The 21241-nt window shown below is 36.0% G+C and overlaps 1 protein-coding gene across 1 annotated transcript in view; it reads left to right on the top strand.

Moving 5' to 3' along the window:
- The window catches only part of LOC121386664 (cingulin-like protein 1), a 44841-nt gene that overhangs the window by 18418 nt on the left and 5182 nt on the right, over positions 1–21241 (top strand). Inside the window, exons 4-10 of the mRNA XM_041517648.1 lie at positions 3863–4408; positions 6329–6436; positions 10200–10304; positions 11571–11663; positions 13772–13876; positions 15208–15303; positions 16601–16696. Of these exons, the coding sequence (XP_041373582.1) occupies positions 3863–4408; positions 6329–6436; positions 10200–10304; positions 11571–11663; positions 13772–13876; positions 15208–15303; positions 16601–16696 (1149 nt within the window). The remainder of the gene's footprint in view (positions 1–3862; positions 4409–6328; positions 6437–10199; positions 10305–11570; positions 11664–13771; positions 13877–15207; positions 15304–16600; positions 16697–21241) is intronic.

The raw sequence follows: 21241 nt of genomic DNA, 5'->3' as shown, positions 1-21241 counted from the left end.
TCATCATCATAGTCATCATGGGAATAATTTTTATTCAAAAATAATATAGGTTAACCTGATTAGACATGCTATTATTAGCATGACTACCCTGTATGTGGGTACTCTTGATGGGACCCCATAGTAATAATATAGCCTTGTATAACCCTGGCATTTTGTATCATGGCTCGAAAGGTAAATCCAATATGTCCGCCAATTCATACTTTGATGTGTTCAGGTTGTTTTGTGAAGAGCAGTCATGCCTTCATCCAAAACAAACACGATGGAATAACAATACTTGCTGAAATTTCACTGTTTGCCCCTCAGTATTAGATCTCGTCTTAGCATTCTTAATGAGGTGACGATGAATGAACATGGCACCACAAAGGTGACAGGGCTACAAAAAAGTGCTATTGAAAGATATGAACATTAACCTGTTCCAAACATTTCTCTGGTTGCTATAATGCTATGCATTCTACCAGGAAGTAGTATTTGACCAAGTGTGAAAACATGAGTTCAATAGCAAATTGCTGACTTCGAAGGTTGTGATGGTCCTTTGTACTTCTGCTGTCACCAGTAGAGACGTTGTTTCTAAGTAAGGGATGGGCTCAGATCATTTACGGGTATTACCAAGAGGTACAATGTGGAACAAAGAGTATGAAGGCAGCACACATTATTCTGTTCCAGATGCAGATGCTTTGTTGTCCCTCAGTCAAAACTCCAAAATATAATAGTTTTATCTAGAGAAGATTCCATGAAGAGACCAAAATGCAACTTGCTACCAATCATTCAACAGGTATTATCTTTTCCTGTACTGAAATCAACGAAGACGTTAAATCGGCTTATTTTATACCATCCACATCATGTGAAATGGATTAAAACGTGTGGTCATTCATGTCAATGACATGGTAATCACTGTACTAAGCATATATTATATACAAGCACTCACTACCAAGTCTGCATGAGTTGATACAAATGTTGGACTGCATGTCTACATTTTTCTACAATCTCAGTAAAAGGTATCTAACCAATTATCTTTGGAAAATAATTATGGTTGCAAACAATGTAATTTATAAATGAGACATCAGTCATAAAATCTTTGGTGAGCATAGCAAAGAACTCACTCAAGATGTAGTCTCTTAGACAGTGAAAAACATAATCCTCGGTCATTGCAAAGCTACGTACATGAAAACATTGTCCTCAGCAAAACATCCTCTTTATTAAAACTGCTTCCACCTACAAACGGTCGGCATTGTGATCTTGCTCTTTTGTCACATCCGACCAAAATATAAGACTTTAGAAATAACCAGATCTAATTTAATCATTAGTCAATAGATGAAGTGAATTGATGTCAAAGTCTCTTTCCATCAACAAAAACCCCCAAAACAAGTTGTAAAAGCAAGTTCTTGACGAATGTCTTGCTACATTGGTTTCTGGTGTGCCAGAACACTTAGGGAAGTATATACCCTATACCCCTAAATATGCAGACTCATATCCAAATTAATAGTACATGTACTTTACAGTACTTACCTGCTTTTTAACATTTACAGCGTGGTGTTGAGCTCATATAATAGGATGTATATTAATACAGTTTCTTTGAAGGTGTTCACTCCTTAAATCTGAGGTCAACTCAACATAGTCATCTTTATGAATTAAAACCAAGAACATCATTTTATTGCCATAGTTTTTCATGCAGGGGAGCTAAACTGTGGAACACACTACCTTCAAAGATAAAATATTCTCAATTCCTTGCCTCATTTAAATCCAGTTATTTTAAGCACTATTCAAATAATAATCAGTTTTAAGATATACCTTTGTTGTTGATTTTGTGTTTGTTAAAATAATTATGATGCAATGAGTTATCAATGACTCAAGTTTCTTAACAAATTGATTTAAATATTCATAATATGTGCTATTGTTTCTCATGCTATAAATATTACATGTATGTTGATGTTGTTTCTTTGAATGTATGTATGTATAATATCATGTATAGATTAGAGAGGGCTTCATGGGAGACCAGTCACCTTGTACTGAATGTGTTAAAGAATTTTATTTTTATTATTATTATTATTATTATTTATTATTATGTCTTTTGGACTGATTCATGATCGAACTGGTGATATTGGGGCAAAGGATATGGTGGCCTAGCTTCTTTAGTTTATAGGTTTCTTATGTGAAAATTATGACTAGTACAAAATATAAGTACTGACAACAGAGTATGGGCTAAAACTAACTTATAGTCAAAAACGATCTTATGGAACTTTATCCCATGTTTTTGTGGGTCTTGTATATAGAGGATACTCCCTGAGTGTCTTGTGATATCATAATTTATCAGCACAAGTTGATAAAAGTATGAAATCCAAGGCTTGCCTAGGATTTTATTCTTTTTTCAACGAGTTCTGATAAATTATGATATCACAAGACATGCGGGGGGTGGGGGGTGGGGGGTGGTTGATAGTCTTTTTATAATCCATTATCATTATTTTCATTTGCGACAGTTGTAAACAATGTCAGTAATGTGGGTCAAATGTCAGCGGTAGACTAGTTAACTATCAGAATGGCAATGGCATGACGTCACTAATGGTAGGTTTAGCGCTGAAACAAACACAGTGACGTAACAAAACATTGTCTTGTGATTAAAATTTGACCAATCAAGATTATAAGAAGTGGAGATATCACAAATTGTAGTGCCAGCGATATCTCCTACAAAAGCCTTTAATGGATGATAAATTTTTATATGACAAAAATGACGATTTTTCTATAAGTCGTATGGCTGTCATCTTCCATGTACCATGTCTGACGCCATATAACCATAAATAAAATGTGTTAAGTATGTCATTACCATTTGAAACATTATTTCTGTTATCTGCTCTGCCAATAGTCCTAGTAGTAGGTGCCCATATTTTGGGGAGGTTGTATTAGCATTTGGAACATTATTTCTGTTATCTGCTCTGCCAATAGTCCTAGTAGTAGGTGCCCATATTTTGGGGAGGTTGTATTAGCATTTGAAACATTATTTCTGTTATCTGCTCTGCCAATAGTCCTAGTAGTAGCTGCCCATATTTTGGGGAGGTTGCCATATATTGACGCACAATATTTGCCACTCCTACATGTGCCACCAGAAGCCTTTCTTTACATATCAGACGCTAGGTTCAGCATGTTTTTTAACATATAAAATAATATAAAATGGCTAATATTGAAAAACTCTATTAAAATATATCTAAATAATGAACATTTGTAGGACAGTATGGCAGCCCATGGAGAGATCATATGTGCCAAGTTCTCCTAATTATCTGCATGCTCTCCCAATAGTGCTATTAGTAGTTGACCCTGGTTTTGGGAGGGGGGGGGCCTTTGACCCCCATATTTGTCACACCCACCACCAGAAGCCCGTTTACCAAAACCTTTTTGTTAACGTGTATGATGAGGACTACAAAAAAGCAAGTCGACATAATGTTCTTTCCGGGTGGCACTTAGCTCATTCTGAAGCTGGTCTAACTAAAGTAATCTGGTTTGAGTTATGTTAATTGTGTGTTTTTATCAAATAATATAGTTTTTTGTGATGATTTTATTTCACTAACCTACTTGCCAACACCAAATAGCCGGAATTGTCTTTAATCATATTTTCCCATTCCTTTCATTTCTGTTTTAAATCCATAGCAGTGGTGGATCCAGAAAATCCATTTAGGGGTGCCCCAATGAAGTGTATGTGGACAAAGTTCCCAAAAGAGTGCGGGGTGTGTGGGTGTGCGGGGTGTGTGGGGGTGCGGTGTGTGTGTGGGTGCATGGGGTCTGGGCCCCTGGGGCCATCTTGGATCTGCCACTGCATTGTGTCATATAATTTCAAATAACCCTGGTCATTTGCAAAATATTATTTTGTTAATAGCCCATGCAGAGACCTCGTCGAGGGAAGATGAAAGTGAAAACATGGCAAAAGGACACAGAGGGAGACAATTGACAGATCTGGAATTCAAATTTTTTTTGGCTGAGCAAAGTAAGACCATTGATCAGCTGGAGTCATACAAAGAGAAGCTGGACGAAGATTTCTCTAGAGTCCAGTATCACCTAACACAGGTCCAGAATGAATGCTCGGAAATGGAGAAATGTTTGGCCCAAGAAAGAGAAAGAAATGAACATTTGCAGGTAGACGAGGAGAATGTTGGTGAAGATTTATCCAGAATGCAGAGTTGCCTGACAGAGGTGGAAAATGAAAATGTAACACTAAAGAAATGTTTAGCTCAACAAACTGAAACAATTGATCAGTTGAATTTCTGCAAGGATACTCTTGATAAAGAATTAAACGAAGCTAAAGGTTCCCTTGAAGAGGTACAAAGAATGCTACAGGAATCAGAATTAGTCAAGCTCAAAGGCACTGTAGATGAACTGAATGCCAAGTTGACAGAAGTGTACACCAGTGAAGAAGAAAATAAAGGTAAATATTGTCTTTTTAGTGTTCATATCTTTAAGTTTCCTTGTAGTTTTCAGACAAGTATAGCTATCAGTTTTGATCAACTAAATGTCAAGACACAACAAGTTACATATATACATGTACATGTATACGTGTACGTTTATAACTGTAGCATTGCTAAGTTGGTACAGTAAAATGATGATGGTTTGCGTTTATGAATTTAAATGAAATGATACCAGTAGTTATATACAACAGCAGTGAAACAAATAAGGAGCAATTAAGAAAGTATATATTATTAAAACTATTAGAAATTAATTGTTACAGAGAGTTCTCCATCACCTTGTGAACATTTTTAATACACATTTAGCACAGTTCATTTACATAATAGTTAATAAGTGTGTATTAATTAGAACATGAATTAATTGTTGCATTCTAATATATACAATGCTCTGGACAATGGAGAAAAAGAAGATATTAATACAGAATGAATCCGAAGTATAAAGAGTTTATCGCATTCAAAACATCGTATCTGCTCATCACTAATCTCACTTGAATTACAGAATGAATGAATGAATGAAAGAATGAATGAATGAATGAATGAATGTATGTTTGAATGAATTAATGAATGAATGTTTAACGACACCTCAGCACGAAAACTATTGAATTACAGAAAACACAGTCTGAATGCTATGATAATATCCAACTTAACGGATGAACTACATGTATGTAGTAAAGAATGTATGAGAATATATGGATTTGTAAAACATAATACATTTATGATAAGGCCAGATAAATATGTAAAAAGTAGGGTAGGTAGATACATGTAGGTAGGCTATAAGTTTAAAAAACAAATAAATTAAATCCTAAAATTTGTCAAACTGGGCTTGACAAAGAGCAGTATAAGGTCACATTTCAAACCTATGATGCATAATTCTCTCACTGTATTGAAGATTAACTTGGCAAAACGTTTAGCATCTGTAAAAATGGAGAAAAAACAATTAGGGTCAGTTGGGTAAGTCGGGTAACTGAAACCATTCATATGTTGTTGGGTGTTTTTTTTTAGCTTAATCTAATATTTGTAATATTCCATTTTTTAAATTATTATTATTATTTTTTGTAATATGCCTTTTTAATATGAAACTGTAATAGGTTTCATTTAGTAAAAGTAACCCATTACACATAATTGATGTATTATATTATATTATACTTTTCTACAACAATCTCACAAATTACCACATATTTATTAATCCCCTACTCGTCCAACCGGACAAGACTATTGGTTTCGGTCTGTCTGTCCGTCCGTCTGTCCCAGATATATAGATTTCTGGATGTTTTTTCTCAATGCCTTAATATACTGAACTGTCAGTTTGTGTGTAGCTTTATCATGCTCTGTTACAGATCAGCGTTAACCTTAATAGCGATTTACCCATTTTTGGCAGGGTTATGGCCCTTGAAATTAGGATATACGAACATTTGTTTTGCAGACTTGTTTGCAATGCCTCAAGATACTGAGCTGACATTTTGTGTATAGCTTTATCATGTTCTGTTACAGACAAGGTTTGACTTTCATGGCAATTTACTTTTTTTTTAATAGAGTTATGGCCCTCGAACTAAGGAGATATGAAAATTTGTTTTCCGGACATTTTTTGGGCAAATGTGCCTGAAAATATTGAGATGACATTTTGTATATATCTTTATCATGTACTATTACAAATAAAGTTTAACTTTTACAGTGATTTACTAGTTTTCCCACAGAATATTTGTTGGGCTCGGTAGGGGACATGTATTGCTTTAGCATTACGGTACTGCCAGAAAGATTGCAAGGGATTTTGCATACTGCACTTCCCCAAAGGCAGGATATTACGAACTACAGAACATAAAAACATATTTCCCCCCCCTCACAAAATATGAATGAACTGTGTCTACGATTTATAATTCGCACAGAGAGACTCATGAGTGAAGCTGAAAGACGAATTACAGAACTGGAGTTGGACGGTCGAGATATGAAGCATGAAATAGAGAAGAAAGAAAAAGAAATTGAAAAATTTGAAGGTAGAAATAGAGATTTTCGTACCAACGAGGTATTTGTACACTAGGCCCCGCTCCACGAAGTGATCTTGGTGCCAAGATCACCTTAAAGGCACATACCTTAATTAGTTTCAGCCCATTAAAATGGACACTGAATTTAGTTAATCTACAAACATGTAACACATATGAAATAAAGTTATAACACAGAGAAGCTAAAGTCTGTGGTATTTAAATTTGGAAATATCGTCAAAAATAGAGCTTGTCTCGATAACCATTACTTCTCAAATGAACGTGCATTTTTAAAATTTAGAACAATGCATTTTAATGGATATTACCAAAATCTGGATGACCAGAACCACTTCAGGAGTACAAAAATGAATATTCTAAATAATAAATTTCTGACATATGGCTGAATCATAGAAAATTGTGAAATATGTCGAAAAAAGACAACCTTTGTATACTCCGGACCATTTTTGTAGTGGGGGTAGGGGGAGCAGGCTGGCTTATGCCTGGATTAAACAAAAATGCCTGAATCTGGAAAAAAATAATTTAATCATAAGCATTACTACTAAACAATACCGGCCTCGGTGGCGTCGTGGCAGGCCATCGGTCTACAGGCTGGTAGGTACTGGGTTCGGATCCCAGTCGAGGCATGGGATTTTTAATCCAGATACCGACTCCAAACCCTGAGTGAGTGCTCCGCAAGGCTCAATGGGTAGGTGTAAACCACTTGCACCGACCAGTGATCCATAACTGGTTCAACAAAGGCCATGGTTTGTGCTATCCTGCCTGTGGGAAGCGCAAATAAAAGATCCCTTGCTGCCTGTCGTAAAGAAGAGTAGCCTATGTGGCGACAGCGGGTTTCCTCTAAAAAAACAGTGTCAGAATGACCATATGTTTGACGTCCAATAGCCGATGATAAGATTAAAAATCAATGTGCTCTAGTGGCGTCGTTAAATAAAACAAACTTTACTTTTTTTTTTTACTACTAAACAGCTACATGTATATAGGATTGCAAACGAATCACTACACATTTTTTCATTGATTACAACTAATTTTGAGAGTTGAATCATGGAAATACATGGTAAAAAGGTCTCGGCTTTGAGAGATTTTGCTTCAGCACTATGTTGCCCCCTGCCCCCCCCCCCCCCCATCTCATATGCTTATGCTCCTGACTTAAGCTTTTGTGTGTCCTTTATATGGAGGAAAATACATGTATGTATAATCTGAAATATTCTTTACATAAAAGTGGTTGTTATACAAGGTGCCTAGTTTATAGTTAATTCTCAAATTCCTCTTTCGTAATATATTGTGATAAAATAATATAAATTTTTTAAAGAATTAAATTTAAAGATGCAATCTTGCTTTCCGATTATAGAACATTAATAACTAATGCAGAACACTAACACACCTACATTTTTAATAGACTCATATGTTTTTAGCTATCACCAGACATATACCATCAACTACATATACACTAATACATGTATATCATACAGGTTTCCTCAGTATATTGTCTTTTAATTAAATATTTAAAAATATACTCAAAATTGCATAATTATATGAATAGGCACATGGGCTCCTATTTTTGTAGAGGGGCAGGCTGTTTTTTGCCGGAATTAAACGAAAATGCCAGATCTGGAAAACAACATTTATTCATATTAGCATTACTGCCAAACAGCTATATAAGTAATTTTGAGGCTAGAATAATGGAAATACATGGTAAAAAGGTCTTAGTTTAGCACATTTTGCCCAAATACATATTATAGCTCAATAATGTTTACCCGAATTAGAGAATTTACTCCAACACTGTTATATAAATGAAATGGCTAAATAAAAAGGATTGGGTGGGTGGGTGGTTTAATCAGTGGTGTAGTGTGGGTTGCCAGGTAGCGTGGGTTAAAATTGCCAGCGCCCGGGGCAAGGCAAGTATTAATTGTGCCCCCTATCCAGTGGACCGTTAGCACTTCCCGAGTCTTGCGCCCCCTAACCAGTGGACCGTTAGCACTTCCCGAGTCTTGCTCCCCCTAACCAGTGGACCGTTAGCACTTCCCGAGTCTTGCTCCCCCTAACCAATGGACCGTTAGCACTTCCCGAGTCTTGCGCCCCCTAACCAGTGGACCGTTAGCACTTCCCGAGTCTTGCGCCCCCTAACCAATGGACCGTTACCACTTCCCGAGTCTTGTGCCCCCTAACCAGTGGACCGTTAGCACTTCCCCAGTCTTGCTCCCCTTAACCAGTGGACCGTTAGCACTTCCCGAGTCTTGCGCCCCCTAACCAGTGGACCGTTAGCACTTCCCAAGTCCCTTCCACCAGTCCAGAATTTTGAACCCAGGGCAACCACCCCGGTGGCCCCACCCATGCTATGCCAGGCGATATTTGGATTTTTAAAATAAATAGCTAGGGTTTTAGAGATATCGGGGAGAAACATAGGAAGGCTCCAGGGGATCGCTGTCCGTCCGGACTGGTAATGATATATTTTCTGCTCTGTGTATAACCTTGATGTGATTGATGTGACTTTAAATATTTTAATACTGTATTATACCAATATTATTTAGACGGTGCTGCCGGTCATCTGACGCAGTATACTGTAGGCTCACCATTCTGATATATATATATAAAGCTTATCCAGTCATCCTAGAGGACCTAGGTAAACTGTAGGTTATTGTCTTTATTGTGATAGGTACCAGTATTAATTCTGTGTTACAAGGTTACTGAATGAGTAGTTACGGGTTAATTAAAAATTAACCAGTTAGGAATAGAATTGTAATTCCTTTATTAATTAAGTTCCCCTGGAAGCGTTTCTCAATTATCACACGTTACTGAATGAGTAGTAAGGGTTAATTAAAAATTAACCAGTTAGGAATAGAGTTGTAATTCCTTTATTAATTAAGTTCTCCTGGAAGCGTTTCTCCATTATCACACGTGTGTGTGTTAGCATTTCTCAATTATCACACGTGTGGGTGTTGTGTCACAGTGAAGTGATTAGCATATTGTGTAAACTAGACACCTTGAGATTAACTAATTAAGTGATCAGTTCTGGGTTGTTATTATTTATTGTTGTTAATTAACTACTGCGGCTGTACATTTGTCAGCGTAGGTTAATACAGATTCCAAAGTGTATTGTGTTTTTGTTGTGTTTTCTAGTGAACTAAACGTGCTATATTATATATACTTATATAAGATCGTATCTCTGATCATACCTAGACGAGCCACACTAGGGTATAAGCGCCCGTTACAGAGAGATCTAATAGATATACAGTTAGGAGAGATATTTTGATAATCGTGTTTCATCCAGTTACGGGTATTATAGGATCCCCATGACAGTGTGTACAAACAGGTACAAAGTAATCTTGTAGGAATATTGACCTATTGATTTGTTGAAATAGCAGTATATAATCTTATAGTGATATTGACCTATCGATTTATTGAAATAACAGTATATACACATGTATATGTATCTATCTATCTATAACATGTAGCCTGATGCACAGTCGATCTAGGATCGATCTCCATCGGTGGGCCCTTTGGGATATTTCTCGTTCCAGCCATTGGTCAACAACTGATATTACAAATTAAGGCTGTGATATGTGCTATCCTGTCTGTGAGATGGTGCATATAACAGATCCCATGCTACTAATGGAAACACGTAGCATATTTCCTGTCTAAGACTGTATGTCAGAATTACCAAATGTTTGACATTCAATGGCCGATGATTAATAAACTCAATGTGCTTTATTGAAATAACAGTATATTATACCTATACCATTGTTTGTATTACAAACAGCGAAACTGAGAGAATCATGTGAACGGATTACAGAGCTGGAGTCAAACAGCGAAAACACGAGGGTTGAGATCGAGAAGAAAGCAAGAGACATTCAAAGAATCGAAGGTAGAATTTTTTTTGTACCAACACGATATTCATAGCAAAGTTCTATTAATTTTTTTACTCACATTTTGTGCTTAATTTAGCTTATTCATTGAATACTGTGATATCTATCTTTAAAACATAGACTGAACGTGTACCATGAAGCAAATTCATAAACATTTGTATCTTTACATAAATACGGAAATTAGCAGTAGGGCTAGTTATTTCACTTAGAAAATTACGTTAGTGTTAAAGATGTGTCACCGAAATGACAAAAACAAATGATTTGTGTATATTTCAAACTATTTTAATCATCGGCTATTAGATATCAAACATTTTGTAATTTTGACGTATAATCTTAGAGAGGAAACCCGCTACATTTTCCCATTAGTAGCAATTTAAGATATCTTTTATATGCACCATCCCACAAACAGGATAGCACATACCACGTACAGCCTTTGATATACCAGTCATAGTGCACTGGCTGGAGTGAGAAATAATCCAGTGGGTCCATAGAATCTATGGCATACATGTAGACAGAGATTGATCCCAAACCGACTGTGCATCAAGCGAGTGCTTTACCACTGGGCTAAGTCCCAGCCCAAATCATATAATGAGAACGCCAGTCAAATAACAAACAGATGTGTGAAAGCTGAAAAAAGGTACTGGGTAGAGATTCTTCAAACATCTTAATCGTATAATGAGAACACGGGTCAAATGGCAAACAGATGTGTGAAAACTGAAAAAAGGTACTGGGTAGAGATTCTTCAAACATCTGAATCCTATAATGAGAACGTGGGTCAAATGACAAACAGATGTGTGAAAGCTGAAAAAAGGTACTGGGTAGAGATTCTTCAAACATCTTAATCCTATAATGAGAACGCGGGTCAAATGGCAAACAGATGTGTGAAAGCTGAAAAAAGGTACTGGGTAGAGATTCTTCAAACATCTTAATTGTAACAATATTTTTGAATTTACTGAACTAACATGCACGCCTGATGAGCGATCAGTCTAGGGTCGATCCCTGTTGGTGGTCCCATTGGGCTATTTCTCGTCCTACCCAGTGCACGTCGACTGATATATCAAAGGCTGTGGTATGTGCTATCCTGTCTGTGGGATGGTGCATATAAAAGATGTAGCAGGTTTCCTCTCTATGACTGTCAAAATGACCTTATGTTTGACATCCAATAGCCGATGATTAATAAATAAATGTGCTCTAGTGGTGTCATTAAACAAAGCAAACTTCTTCTGAACTAACCATATATTAAACAATGGTTTTATATTACACAGCCAATCTGCGTGAGACCAATCGACGAATTACAGACCTGGAAGAACAAAAAATCATTTTCGACGGGAAAGAAAGAGAATTTGAGCGCACCAAAGGTAGAAATAAATGCAGTGCATTGTTTTTCATTTTCATTTATTCATTCTGCTATCAAATTATGGTATAAGCACACTGTCAATTCAAGTGCATACATATCAACTATTTAAGCTGTTTGTCTACAGTGGAAGAGGTCAAACAAGATATTAAAATTTTAAAGAAGTCGGAAATGAAAACACTGAAAATACAAAGTGAATATTTATATAAAAGCCAAAGTGAATATTTAAATAAAGTGAATATTTAAATAATGTGAATATTTAAATAAAGTAAATATTTAAATACAATGAATATTTAAAGGGTGTTTGCTGTCATTTTCAGATGTTTCAAACTAATTTCATTTTCATTTCAATTCATTATTGCTTATTCATCATTGCTTACATCCAATTAAGGTTCAAGCACACTGTCCTGGGCAAACACCTCAGCTATCTGGGCTGTCTGTCCAGGACAATGGTTTATTTTTTAGTTGTTAGTGAGAGACAAGAGGATGTAGTGATCTTAAACCATTGAGTCGTTAAAACTTGTTCTGGGTGGAAGCCGGTACTGGGCTGCGAACCCTGTACCTACCAGCCTTATGTCCGATGGCTTAACCATGACACCACCTCTGCCGGTTTCCAACTAATAAATCTGTTTTAAAGGGACAGTCCTGAGTTTGCATTGTAAGATATGTTCGACTAACAGTCTCGTTTAGGTGAATACATATTAAATATATTTTCTTATGTAGAATAAAACCAGTGTCTGTATATCCAATGTGTTTTCAGTCTTTTGCTAGTGTTAGTAGCAGTCACTGTTGATTTTCTACCAGATACATTATATTTTGTTCGTAAATACAAAATTATCTGAAGGTAAAATCTGGTTTTGGCTTCTACAAACATTAGCATGACACCAATTAATATATAAACACCTTCTTTATAGAGATACTGATATTATAGTCGTAAGTCGTAAACTCAGGGCAGTCCCTTTAATGTCTTAAATTGGTGTTGAAATACATTTCATTTCAACTTATTTTCATGCTTATATCCAATTAAGGTTCAATGATGCTGTCCTGGGCACACAACTCGGCTATCTGGACTGTCTGTCCAGGACAATGAGTTAGTTGTTAATTGTTAGTGGTTAGTGAGAGAGACGTACAAGGTGGCCTTACACCTACCCATTGAGTTGTTAAAACTCAACTCTGAGTAAGAGCTGGTCCGGGCTGTGAACCCTGTATCTACCAGCCTAACCACGATGCCACCATTTTGTAGCTTAGAATATCAGTGTTTTTATATTCAATATGTATTTTTCGTCATCCTAGTGTTTGTAGTAGCTCAGTTTTCCATTTACTTTCTAATATATATACCGGGTGTCTATTTGGGTTCTTACATACGAAATTATGTGGAGATAGAAGTTTGTTTTGTTTAACGACACCACTAGAGCACATTGATTTATTAATCATCGGCTATTGGATGTCAAACATATGGTCATTTTGACAGTCATATAGGAAACCTGCTACAATTTTTCCATTAGTAGCAAAGGATCTTTTATATGCACCATATCCCACAGACAGGATAACACATACCACGTCCTTTGATATACCAGTTGTGGTACACTGGCTGGAACAAGAAATAGCCCAATCGGCCCACCGACGGGGATCGATCCCAAACCGACCGTGCATCAATCGAGCACTTTACCACTGGGCTACGTCCTGCCGCTATGTGGAGATAAGACCTATATATATACTGCTTCCACTCGGTAAACCGTTGAGTTAATCCCACCCACACACGTGGAAATCCACCACTAGAATCGTATTGGGTTGAACGTCATGAATTAATAGTAAAGGTGCATATGTACTGGATGCGGTGCGTATGTGCGGTCCGAATAAATAAAAGAGAAAAGAAAAAAAAAGGAACAAGACATACATGTACATTAGTTTTAATGAGTGCGTCTACACTGGATGAATGTGATGTGTGCTTCAGTAAAATGCATGCGGCCAGCCGCAATCAAATAATCGTATATGGTTTATATGCAGAAAACGCAAGCCGCAAACGCATCAGATGCAAAAACTGGACCGCAAGCACATACTGCACCCAATCTAATCTATATGATGCCTTTAGCTGTATGTCTTTCTACGTAGCACAACTGAACGCAGCGGACCAGCGAATTACAGAACTGACGTTAGACGGTCAAAACACGAAGCTCGAGATGGCCAACAAAGGAAGAGAACTTGAATTACTCAAAGGTAAACAAATTATATATTAAAATTGTCTTAAAAACTCTTAAAATCCCAATGTTTCATTTAAAAACTTTAAACTTCCTTAGGGGAATAAAACACAAATGAAATGAAGTGAGAAACATGTTAGAATATGAACCTATATGACACCTCTGGACAATTATATGAATAGCCAAATACTTCACTGTAAGAAAAAGGTTTTAGCCTCAGCAGGTGGTTCGTTCTAACCACATACCGAACCCACTAGCCTACCCAACACAAATGTCTCCCAAATTCCCACATCTTTTCCATTACGGGGCGAGACGTAGCCCAGTGGTAAAGGCTCACTTGATCCACGGTCAGTTTGGGATCGATCCCCATCAGTGGGCCTATTGGGCTATTTCTTGCTCCAGCCAGTGCACCATGACTGGTTAATCAAAGGCCATGGTATGTGCTATCCTGTATGTGGGATGGTGCATGTAAAAAATCCCTTGCTGCTAATCAAAAAAGAGTAGCCCATAAAGTGGCGGCAGCGGGTTTCCTCTCTCTATATCTGTGTGGTCCTTCACCGTATGTCCGATGCCATATAACTGTAAATAAAATGTGTTGAGTGTGTCGTTAAATAAAACATTTCCTTTCTTTTCCATTACATAAAGCACATTCATGTATACAGTGTAAATATGCATGGATGTGTCTGTGTGTGTGCCATTGTATGTTTGTATTTATTTATTTATTGATTTGTGTGGCTATTTCTTATTGTTTTTTTGATCTGATCACTATAATATTGAGCACACCAAATCCTATTGTCAAAATTATCGTGCCACCCCTCCATGATCCCTTACGAATAAAATATTCCACAAAAGTGCTCACAACACCTGTGGGTTATACATGTACCTTGTGAATACCCGGGTATGTTATTTGTGTGTGTGTATATGTTCATGTATTTTTAATATGTGTGTATGTGGCTGTATGTGTGCCACATGCACGCTATATGATGTGGCAGGCGTACATTATAACAGCTTGACCGGCCTTGGTGGCGTCGTGGTTAAGCTATCAGACATAAGGCTGGTAGGTACAGGGTTCGCAGCCCGGTACCGGCTCCCAACCAGAGCGAATTTTAACAACTCAGTGGTTAGGTGTAAGGTCACTACACCCTCTTCTCTCTCACTAACAATTAACAACTAACCCACTGTCCTGCATGAACGGACAGCCCAGATAGCTGAGGTGTGTGCCCAGGACAGCGTGCCTGAACCTTAATTGGATATATGCACGAAAATAAGTTGAAATGAAATGAAATAACAGCTTGATCAGAATGTGCACATTAAACAACTTGACCTTCGACCTTGCTTTTTCTGTTTTAGAACAAATGGCGAATGTTACCACTCAGTCCCAGGCTCGTGAGAACCAAAGTCGACTGATGTCAGAAAGTCTCAACAGGGAATTAGAACAGTTACGACGTATGTATAGGCATATACTGAACACAGCATGGAACACTAATATTAAGGGACAGTCCTGAATTTACGACCATTGTAAAATGTTTCCAATGCCTTTTTTGATGATGTAACATACAAATTAAATACATTTTCTTATTTAAAATATCAGTGTCTGTATTTACAAGGTGTCAGTTGTTGTCCTAATACTTGTAGTAGCCCAAACTGGACTTTACCTCCCAATAATATGTACGAAAAAATATATATCACGAATTAAAGTAAAAACTGAGTCCTACAAACATTAGTATATATATACGACTGCAAACACATTCGATATACAGACACTGGTATTCTAAACAAGAAAATATATTAAGTATGAAATAGTAGTCACCAAGAAGGCTCTGTTATTACAAAGATATTACAATGGCTGCAAAATCAGGACAGTCCTTTTAACTAAATGTAGTTTAAATTATTTTGTTCAGTTTGAATCCATTAGGTTTTGCAGGCGTGGATTCAGGCGACTCCCAAAGGACCTGGTCCCCCTATTATTGGTCAAACAATATATATTGCAGAATACACACCAAAAAAAAAAAAAAGTAAACTTATCTTGTTCACCTGTCAAGGACCGTTAAATTCTATTTACAAAACCAAAAACGGGTTTTGGGCCACCTCTATTAAAAAATCCTGGATTTGCGCGTATTAAAATTATCAATGTCATTTGAACATTTCAAGATCCATTTCGAATGAATGTTATCATGAATCAGTGAATCAGTGGGTAGGTACGTGTAAGACAACTATAAACAGATTTCTTTCTCACTAATGTTATGCTATTCTGGCATAGTGTATATATAATTTGTTGGACTGCGTGGCAGACATCGATATGTGAAATTTGGATCCCTGTGTGAAAATTCGTGGAATAGGAAAAGAATTGGATTTTGTTACAGCATTTACTTTACGAAAATCTGTACAAAATCTTACACCGACATCAGGTTTAGGAACCAACAAACAAGAAGAACTCCAGTTCTGTTTTTGAGGACTAACTCGATAAGCATGTTGTTTTATTGGCCTTGATTCACCAACATCAACATCATGTTCAATGACACTTGTTCGACTAGGAACATCAGGAAAAATACTATCGAATTCACCAATGATGTTTCTAACATCACTTTGCTGTTTTTCACTTAAATGTTTCAGTTTTACATCCAAATTCAACAACAATTTTGAATTTATCAATTTTGGTTCAGCTGAACTGAAAACATCTTTTGGTTTTTCATCCTCACTATTTAACCCTGTTAAAACTATAGTGTTGCTTTTTCTGTTTTAGAACAAATGGCGACTGTTACCGCTCAGTTCCAGGCTCGTGAGAACCAAAGTCGACTGACGTTAGAAAATCTCAACAGGGAATTGGAACAGTTACAACGTATGTATAGGCATATACTGAACACAATGCAAAACACTAATATTAAGGGACAGTCCTGAATTTACGACCATTGTAAAATGTTTCCAACCAATAGAGCCTTTTTTGATGATGTAACATACAAATTAAATACATTTTCTTATTTAAAATATCAGTGTCTGTATTTACAAGGTGTCAGTTGTTGTCCTAATGCTTGTTGTAGCCCAAACTGGACTTTACCTCTCAATAATACGTACGAAAAAATATAGATCACGAATTCAAGTAAAAACTGCATTCGATATATACAGACACTGGTATTCTGAACAAGTAAATATATTTAGTATGAAATAGTAGTCACCAACAAAGCTCTGTTATCACAAACATCTTACAATGGCTGCAAATTCAGGACAGTCCTTTTAAGTAAATGTAGTTTAAATTATTTTGTTCACTTTGAATCCATTAGGTTTTGCAGGCGTGGATTCAGGCGACTCCCAAAGGACCCGGTCCCCCTATTTTTGGTCAAACAATATATATTGCAGAATACACAAATTTATCCTGTCCACCTGTCAAGGACCTTTAAATTCTGTTTACAAAACCAACAACGGGTTTTGGGCCCCCTCTATTAAAAAATCCTGGATCCACACCTGTTTTGTGTCTATTAAAATTATGAATGTCATTTGAACATTTTAAGATCCATTTCGAAGGAATGTTATCATGAATCAATGAATCAGTGGGTAGGTGTAAGGTAACTACTCCGATTTCTCCCGTACTAACCACAAACCTCTATAAAAAGCAACCCACTGCCCTGGACAGACAGCCCAGATAGCTGAGGTGTATGTGTTCCCAGGACAGCCTGCCCGCATCTTAATTGAATAAAGGCACGAAAATAAGTATAAATGAACTTAAATTAAGTTAGACCCTAACTACTGTTGTTTCTTTGCATTATTTTTTCGTTGTTTTGTTTTTCTTAATTATTTTGTATGTTCCTCTCTTATTTCAAGCACACATCCCTGCCAATTTGAACATTGTTTACTTTGTGCCTGTTAATGGGGTCTTTTAAAATATTTTAACACGATCTAGAGAGATATGAACGAAAGAGGCTGCTGCATATTCTTCCAATATGTATGTTTGTGTGTGTCAGTCTCTCTCCCTCTCTCTATGTGTGTTTACCTCTCTCTCTCTCTCTGTCTCTGTCTCTATCAATCTCTCTCTGTGTCTCTGTGCGTCTCTCTCTCTCTGTCTATCCGTGATTGTGCTTGTATTTATGTATGTATATGTGTATGTGTATAATATGTACATGTATGTATACGGGTCATTACACAGAAAAGGGGAAAAATTAAGATTTAGTTTTTCTTAAAAATGAAACAACTGGAATTAATTTTTTATTTGCAGAACAGTATTCAATATATATTTCTGCACATGAAATGATGGTTTGGCACTGCTAATAGCCATTTCAGTTTGTATGTGTGTTTTTTAAAACTGTCACAGGTACGAAATAGTGTCCCAATAAGTTATGGACAACAACAATATCAAACATTGCACTAAACATACACAGGGGACATTTTATATGGTACTACAATTTAGGCAAGTTGTCCCTTTCTATGAATTAACGTCAGTTTGTTACAAGATAAGGTTATATTTTATGTAATCACCTAAATGTTTACTCTTATCATATATTTTCTTACAAACTATCATTTATAATTTGAAAAATATTTCCTATATGTTGCAAGAAGTAGTTTTACTATATATCAACCAGCACATCCTTTTACTACCCTTGTAAATATATGCTAATATCCATTAACAACATACATTTTAATTTTAAAAAATACGTTTGTTCATGAAAGTAACCTAGTGGACATGCAGTAACATAGTAGACCAGGTTTAACTTCCACTAAGTTACTTATAATAACCATCCAATGAAAGAACCAACTTACAGTAAAAACTCTGATTATCTATATTTAATGATCAGAACAGACTGATACAGTTATAAGAATGAGTAACAGACAAATAATTATTTTACTGATGTGAGGTCATCATCAGATGTAAATGATTCAATCGGAATTGACAATAAATAACATTTAAAATCTTAACTGTTACACATTTAATTCAGCATGAATATCATAATACAGTCGAATCCACTTTATTGCATATCGGTTTATAGCATAAATTTGTTATTTGCATATTATTCGGCTGCACAGAACCATTAATTTTAGCATTAAATCAATACAAATTATGTCGCATATTTGAATAGCTTTATCAAGACAAACATCGGTTAATTGCATATGAAAACCCCCAAAAATCCAGAAAATTTCATCATAAAATGTTCCATGGACAGTGTTTCTGCCAGAAAGAAATATATGGGTATGGCGCTATGGAATTGAATGCAACCACCGTATGAGGGCCTCCTCCAGAAAGAAAATGGGTTAAGTTTTGGGCTAGGGTTAAGACAATCATACAGTACTGATAAGAATAATTAATTTTGTCAAAAGTTAATTAAAACAAAAAATCTACCCAACAATGTGGGTATGGCGCCATACCCGTTTTACCCTCTGGCAGAAACCCTGATGGATCAATATAACAAATACAAAATTAAACTACAAGCCAATACACACATCTTTTCTTTTTAATTTACTTCAGCTGACAAAATCATATATCATTTCTGTTTTTATTTTTCAACACTTTTGAAATTTTATATGTTAAATGCATACATGTGTACATACTTATATCATTTATAAGATCTGGCCTCATAACTTGTGTCAGTTTGTTTATGCTGTTTATGCTTACTACCATTAGCGGTTGGTTTGGGAAGGAGACAAACAGTTTTCATAAATATACCCATAAATGTCCTAATTGTTGAGGCAGAATGCACTCCGCCTGTATAGCCGTCTCATTGTACAACCTTATGATACCTTGTTTAACACTGAATCGTAAAAACAAAATACAGCCAAATACATTTAATGCAAAGATGCATGAATGCAAGATGCATGAATATCCTTCATTTGTAGTAGTTTGAGGTACAAGAATAAGGAGTGTACACATCAACAGCGACCCATGGGATTATATATACAAGATACAACAACAGTCACTTCAGCATTGATTGAGCTATCTGTGCTGTAGTTTGAATAAGACTAGTGTTAGCCAATACTTCATAATTAACGTGACTCTACAGAAGTTAGAATATAAGAACTCTGCAGAAAGAATGTATATGCATTTGCACAGGTCAGCTATTGAACAAACATAACTGGCATCTCCCTGGTCAGAATTCAGTGAGGGGGTGGGGGGTGTTATTTTTTGTTTGTTAATTTTTTATTTATTATTATTTACTTTCACTTTCATGTGCCAGGTAGAGAACACATTCATTAGGATAAATATTACTAAATCAAACTGAAAAGATGCCATTAGTAATAAACACAATAGTACATACAGCAGCTATATGTATAACCATTATTTTAATCAACATTACCACAAAATTGAAATACATGTATTAATACAGTGCACACCATAACACCTGACCCTTAAAATGTTTTATATATCGGGACACAACTCTGACTTCTGACTATCCTAGTTCCACATTAAAAAGTTCATCCTAATTTTACTGACCCTCTGCACATTATAAACATGGTATATAGTAATTAACTGGTACACTGGTAGTAGTTAAATACAATCTACCTGTATTTATTAAAATAACTGAAAACAAGTATGTGTCCATCATTAACTATTAGTATAAATCAATGTGATGACAACTGTGATGTGTTTTATACTGGCAACTGATATACTGACAGTGTTGCCACTAAGTTACTCCGTTGTCCGCTATGTTACTAAAGTGTCACAACTTTACAGTTAAGCTAATATTCTAGGACTACACTTTAAATAGGTAAACTATTATTCAGTATAAACATGTAGGAGATGTATTAATAGTAACATTTTAGAAATAACTCCATGTAATGATGGCATTTCTACCTGTTTGTCTATTAGGCTACCAACACTGGTCTGCTAAGTTACTTTGTTGAAGGTAACTTAGCAGATGGTAACATAGTAGACATTTTCTTATATGTCTCATCCTGTGACCTTGCTAGTCTGACATATTACCACTCAGGCTTTTGTTTGAGCTTTTGGTATACTTAACCTACTTTGTGGTATAATGGTCAAACTCATTAGGTATATTGGTGGATTACTACATTGGTAACCTTGCAGACATATAATAAAGGTACGACTGACTCGTGTTTCCAAAATTGAAAATAAATTAGAAATGTGTCACATCTGATCAAAACCATGCTTCTCATTACTGACAGGGATTGCAATGCTATCTGGTGAGTATTTAAAAACATTCCAGAAGTATCTCTCAGTGACTGTACTTGTCTAAAATAAAATAATAACATAGTGGACATAATAAATGGGGACACAAAGTAAATCCTAAATAATTTCAACACTGGACACTATCCAAAATAAAATGGTTTTGAATGAAAAATAATACTACCTGTTTATTTGGTTCATACAACAGACTGTTGGGACAGTAACTTAGTGGACAAATTTGACAAAATTTGTTTTTTGACTATCAGTTTCGGTGAA

Source organism: Gigantopelta aegis, chromosome 2 (genome assembly GCF_016097555.1).
Source record: "Gigantopelta aegis isolate Gae_Host chromosome 2, Gae_host_genome, whole genome shotgun sequence".
Taxonomy (NCBI): Eukaryota; Metazoa; Mollusca; class Gastropoda; order Neomphalida; family Peltospiridae; genus Gigantopelta; species Gigantopelta aegis.
This window is presented reverse-complemented; position numbering and strand designations above follow the sequence as displayed.